The sequence below is a fragment of the Trichosurus vulpecula genome, chromosome 7 (genome assembly GCF_011100635.1).
Source record: "Trichosurus vulpecula isolate mTriVul1 chromosome 7, mTriVul1.pri, whole genome shotgun sequence".
Classification (NCBI taxonomy): domain Eukaryota; kingdom Metazoa; phylum Chordata; class Mammalia; order Diprotodontia; family Phalangeridae; genus Trichosurus; species Trichosurus vulpecula.
Window position 1 is genome coordinate 14,237,278 of NC_050579.1, and position 6,000 is coordinate 14,243,277.

Consider the following 6,000-nt stretch of genomic DNA (forward strand, 5'->3'; position numbering starts at 1 on the left):
TGGCGTTTGTGGTTTGAGAAGTCTGGTAACTGCTACAGCTCACTGTTTCATGGCCCCAAGGCCTGTTCTGGCTGGCTGACTCAGGGTCTGATCTGCCCCAGCGTGGCCCATGCTGGGCTGCCCTCTGTTCTCAGCACTGTGTGATAGACCCTTCCCGGCAACCATCCAGGCTCTCCTGGGCTGGAGACCTGTTTCCTTCTGCTGTTTCGTGGGTTCTACAGGTCTAGAATTTGTTCAGAGCCATTTTTTACAGGTGTTTGGAGGGATTTGGGGGAGAGCTTAAGCAAGTCCCTGCTTTCCAGCTGCCATCTTGGCTCCTCCCCCAGGCTTCCATCTTCTGACCCAGCCCCAGTTACTAGAAGTGGGTAGAAGTCAGCAGGGTACCAGGTGTAGATGAGCTCTCCAGTGTACCACAGCACACATCCAGATGGACTGGGAGCAGCTGAGGCTTCTGTGGGCTCTGACAGCATTTAGGGTTATTCCTCCACCTGCTAGTGACCATGGCTCCCTCCTTTCTCCTGGATGCTGGGCTTAGAAGGACATGATTATCTGCTTGTCTCTTACTAAGCTGCCAGATGGAGAATGGCTTAGGGTCTTGTTGGGGGAGATGCAAACAGAGAGGGTGGCTTGGAGGCAGAGTTGGGTGTTGTGCCTCCAGGGGGCTTGGTGATTCCCTGAACCAGCAACCAGAGGACAGACCCCTGAGCTGATGGGAAATCCAAAGGGCTCATTATGTCTCCCCACAGGCACTGCCACTACAGGATTACCACTTTAGGAAGGTGGGCAAGAAACCAGAGCTAACCCTGGTCTGGGAGCCTGGGAACCCCCAGCAGAAGGCGGTGCACCAGGTGAGAGTGGCCAGAAACTTGGGCAGGGCTCCCAAAGGCCCCCAGCAGCTGAGGAACAGAGAGGGGAGGTGGCCTGTCCAACAGGGATGGCTCTCCCCTGAGGCTGATCTTGGCTGTCCTTGGCTACAGGTGATCTCCATCTTCAGCCTGGTGGAGGTTATTCTGGAGACTGAGGATGATACCCTCAAGTATAGTGCTGTCCTCAAGAGGCCGGAGGCAGTGGCAGCAGCAAAGCGAGCGCCGGAGGATGGGCCTGAGGATCGAGATGGATGAGTGCCCAGCATGGTGACCCAGCACTACCTCCCCTCTGCCCGGCCAACTCAGCTGAGCTGGACGGACGGGACCTCTCCAAGCCAGAGGGGATTTTAAGTTTGTTTAAAGTTTAAGTCGAACAATTTGGGAGTTTTGTTGGAGTTTAATTTTAACATGAACTGCAGGTGAAGAGAAGGGGGTGGGGACTGAACTGAGATACTGGGAGAGTGGCAGGAGAGGAGGGGATCAGGTGCCACCACACCTGCAGGGAATGCCCCCTGCTCTTGGCCTCCCCCAGGTGAGACCCCTCTGTGGCAGTGCGGCTGCCTGGCCCAGCCGGCTTGGGGCTCTCTTGGTAAATCCACATCATGGAATAAATTGAATGAGAAGGGACAGTCTGGTATATGTGGCAGTTGGAGGGTTCTTGGTTGCTGTCAAGAGAGGGTGGACAAGGGCCCCCCTACTTCTGATCTATGGTGCTGGACTCTTCACTGCCACTAGGCACCAGGGACATCTCAGCCACCCTGATTATTTATCTCAAGTCCTGGGTAATTTATAGCCCACTCCCCACCCACCCAGAAGATTTATGCCGAGTATGACATTTCTACTAATTAAAAAATACATAATTGGTACATAGGATCCCAACCCCCCCATAAATCAGCAGAATCCCCTCCCCTAGCAATGCACACAAGGTTGGCAGTGGCCATTCATAATGTCCTCATGACATTCAGACCAATGGCCTCTCTTAGGAACAGAACCTTCCCAGGCCTGAGCTTTTCCTTCCTGGATGCTTTCCTGGCCTGGCTGCCCCTCTCCCCATCCTAAGTCAGCTGTCACACATAGAGAGAGTAGACAGCTTCTGCTGGGCCCCAAGAAGCAGGACCAGGAACCAAAGGAGGACCTTCTCAAGAGGAAGACTTAGGCCAGATGTCAGAACAATGAGAAGGAGGAGGAGGAGGAGGAGGATACCCCAGTGGGGTGGGATGGACAACCTCAGCGGGAGTGTGCCTTCTTTCACCAGAGCTCTCCAAGCACAGACGGGGCCAGAGCCTTCATGGAGGATGTTGTAAGGGAGTCGGCTCTCCAGGTTGAGCCTCAAGGCCCGTCCAGCTCTCGAATTCTGCAATTCTGTGGCTTGTGACTTGGATGTGGTTCTGAAAGAGAGTACCTTATTTTAAAAGAAAAGTATGGATGAAAGGGGGCGTGGAGTCCCATTTTATGTCAAGATACATTCAGGTACAGTGGTGAGCGCAGGGTAAGGGTCAGTAGTGGGAGAAACAAAAGCCTTCCTGCTCTGACCACCTAGAGAGCAGGACACAGGCTATCCCCTGCCATGAGCAGTGAGTGTCACGAGGCCAGGCTTCTCCCTCTCAGTCAGCAGGGGAGCGGCTGACAGTCCTTTGGTTTCCTTCAATGATAATTGTGTTCTAAAGAGATGAAGGAAGCGTGGAGGGAGCTGATTCTCTGGGTGTGACTCAACTCAGGGCTGGCTTGGACTGGCAGCCCTCCAAGGGCATGGGATGAATGCTCAGCCTTTGCGGTGGTGACACCTGAGCTCTTTCCCGGGGGCGGGGGGTAGGTGAGGGGCTTCCAACCAAGCTTCTCTGGTCAGAGGAGGGAAACCAAGGCCTATCGGAATATTCCAGATGGGCCCAATTAGACTATCTCCTGGCATTTCAGGGATGCTGGGAGAGGAGTACCCCAAGAAAGAGAGCACACCCAACCACCTCCATCCTCAGGTCTTAGATTTCCTGGCCACACTTACTGTGGAAAAACTCCAGTTCTCCATCAGTCCCTGAGACCCTGACTGCTCTTGCTCTTCTCAGCTTCCGTCTTCCCCACTGAGATTCTGGAAGATTCTAGGCCAACACCAAGAAAGCCAGACTGGTACATGGGAAATCCTTTTGTGACCAAAGCCATGCTAGATATGGCCTGGGTGAAGTAAGGGCACTTTGGCAGTTTGTCTGTTGATTCTTCAAAGAGTCCTTCTGTTCAGGGGCTTTCACAGATTCCCAGCAATGACCCAGAGGGCCCCTGGGGATCCCTGATGAGTCTTTTCATAGAGCCCTCCCCCAGCCTTGTGAAGCACCCCATTCACTTCATAATAGTCCTATTAGCCAGTCTTTCCTGACATCCGACCTGTTTTGTCTCCTTGGCTCCTAATAGTCTGCTAGCTCTCCTCTCCCATGTGACAGACCGAGTACTTGAAGCCAACTGTCGGCCCCCTAAGGTCTTCTCCAGCTAATCTCGATTCCTTCATTGTGTTCTCATACAGTGTGGTTCCAAGGTTCTTCACAGTCTTCATTGCTTTTCTCTGGACGCTCTCCAGCCTAGACCTGAAAACGGTGCTAGTGGAAGGGGGTCTGGCCAGAGCAGAATAGAGTCCTGGAAATGGGACCTCTCTTACCTACCAGATCACCCTCTTGACCCAGCACGAGCTTGCAAGCTCCTGGAATCTGCAGAGAGTTTTCCAAGACTCCTCTCTAGTCAGACCTCCCTGATGTTCTCCTTGTGGGGTTTGACTCTTTGAATGCAAATGCAAGACTTTACATTCCTATTAATTAAATATCATTAGATTTGGCCCAAAATTCTAGATGGTCAAGGCCTTTCTTGGGTCCTTATCGTCAGCCATGTATGAGATCTACCATCCCTGAGTTTTTCTGTCATTGATCAGAACAATAGATGGCCCAGGGCCAAACGCAGATCCTGGGGGCCCGGAGACTCCTTCCAAGTGGATTCCACCATTCAGCCCGTTCTGAATCTGCCTGGCTACGTTCGTCTGACCTACATCTCTTCACAAGGACTAGCGTGAGAGATTTTTACCAAAGAACTTTGTAAAATCTAGGTGAGGAGCCGACCTCAGCATCATTCTCCGGATCTGTAACCCTGTCAGAAGAGAGCGTGGAGCTCTGGTGTGGCCTGTTCTGAATCGAGCCCGTTCCTCACCCTCTCCCCAACAAGCCCCTCAGGAGGAGATTGAACAGGAATTCACTAGGAATCGAAGCCCAGCATGAGGGTTCAATGATCAGACTCTCCCCCACAGTCTTCTGAGTGGGTCGTAGTCACGTCACTGATCCTTTCACGACCCTATGATGGGATTTGTGTGCACTAAGTGTCTGGGACTCAGGGAGGGAGGGCAGTAGACACTTTGATGCCATCTCCCTTGTTATCTTGGGGGTCACCTCCTTCTTAGCCATATAAGTTTGCCCCCTCCAAAGATCATTCTCCTTGGCAGAGTCATCGCATCCACCTACCAGGCAGCAGTCCTGACCTTTGTTAATATTTGCCCTTTCCCCCATGAAGCTAAAAACCAACCACCAAATGTGTTGCCATCCTTAGTCTTCCTCGCCAGCCTCCGCTCCTTCTGAGCGTTAGCCCTCCTGATGCAGGTCTGGAGGACCGTGCAACAGCTTTGAGTTCAGCATCCATTACTTACCTTTGTTTTCATCTCCCATTGACGTCTTCTTAAAACCGAGGCTGGACCGGGAACTTCCTGTGTGTCTGTCTCCTGACAGCTCTTCCCTTTCCTCCTTGTTGGAATCGTTTCTCTTTATGTCTTCAGAATTTTGTTACCAAAACAAACCATCCCTCCCCACCCAGCTTCCCCTCTAGAATTTTAGACCAAAGTGATTCAATATATTCTTTCAGCAATTGCTTTGAGATCTGCTTTCCTAACTCCAGACTGCCTGTCACATTCTATCAGGCATCCTTCTTCTCAGACACTTTAAGATGGAGGGGTCCATTGGTTATGGTGAAATCTGGGTCTGGATCTCCTCAAGCAGCAGCAGAATCAGAGAATCCTAGAGCTGGGAGAGGCCTCGCAGGCCAGCCAGTCCTGCCATTTCCTTATACAGAGAAGGAGCTAAGATCCAGATCTCCCAGGAGATCCGAGGGCCATCCAGCAATTAAGTAACAGAGCCAGGAGTCAAACGTAGGCCCCCTTTCCTCCTCCATCTCCCACCCTCTGCCCAGATGTCTCTGCGATTCACAGGAGAGGGAAGCAAGGCTGGGGTACCAAGCGAGGGGTGGCTCAGAGTAGCAGACTGAGAGGGATGAGAGGAAGGGGTTGGAGAAAGGATACAGAAGCCACTCCCATTGGTCCATGATCAGAAGGGATGACCTCATCCTAATCATGGCCAGGGGAGGTGCCGTGTGTCCTCCGTTCCTACCTGCTGAGAAGCCACCAGCCCACCCCAGAGCCTCCCTGTTCCCCAGGCTATGGCTGGATAAGGGCTGAGTAGAGCGTGCTCTCCTGAGGGCAAGCTCGGACTGTGCTTTTCTGTCCTGATGCAGCCAGGAGATTCACTAACTGTTGGTTGGATTGACTCGATAGCAAGGCTGAAGCCAGCAGTAACTGAGCCAGGCTCTTGAGCCCTGTGAGACATTCCTGTGCATTTCTCCAAGCCAGATGTTCCCCAATTATTACAGCCAACAAGAAGGGGCTTCCCACATGCCTCCACTTCTTTAGACAAAAGATGATGTAGCTGTAAGATTATCTTGAAACAGGCTGTGCCTAAGCTGCTCAGCCCAGAGAGGACATTAAGCCTAGCAGAGAGAAGGAGTAACTCGCTCTAGGTGGAGCAGCCAATTGGTGCCCGACTTCTACTCTGGGGCACTACCAGAGAAAGCAGTGGGAGATGGGTATCCCACCCAAGTGCACCCACGTGGGCTCCCAGCATGAAGGAAAAGTTCCACACCTTTCACATACAATCTTTGACCAAGGCCTCTGAGGTGCCACACCTAGAACCAGTAAATCGGGGGTCTCTCCTGCCCACCTACCCACAGACAGGAGACAGAGGTCTAGCACTGACCTGCCTGGCCCTGAGAAATCATCCCTGCTCCACAGCTGAGCATATGCTTCACGGGTCAGCTCTATTCTGCATGGGCCCCACCACCACCG

General features: G+C 52.5%; 1 protein-coding gene across 1 annotated transcript in view; it reads left to right on the forward strand.

The window, feature by feature from the left end:
• Positions 1-1,493, forward strand: part of DIS3L2 (DIS3 like 3'-5' exoribonuclease 2) — a 341,276-nt gene extending 339,783 nt beyond the window's left edge. The window contains exons 20-21 of the mRNA XM_036767849.1: positions 747-848; positions 978-1,493. Coding sequence (XP_036623744.1) covers positions 747-848; positions 978-1,121 — 246 coding nt within the window. The 3' untranslated portion in view covers positions 1,122-1,493. The remainder of the gene's footprint in view (positions 1-746; positions 849-977) is intronic.
• Positions 1,494-6,000: the final 4,507 nt, after the last annotated feature.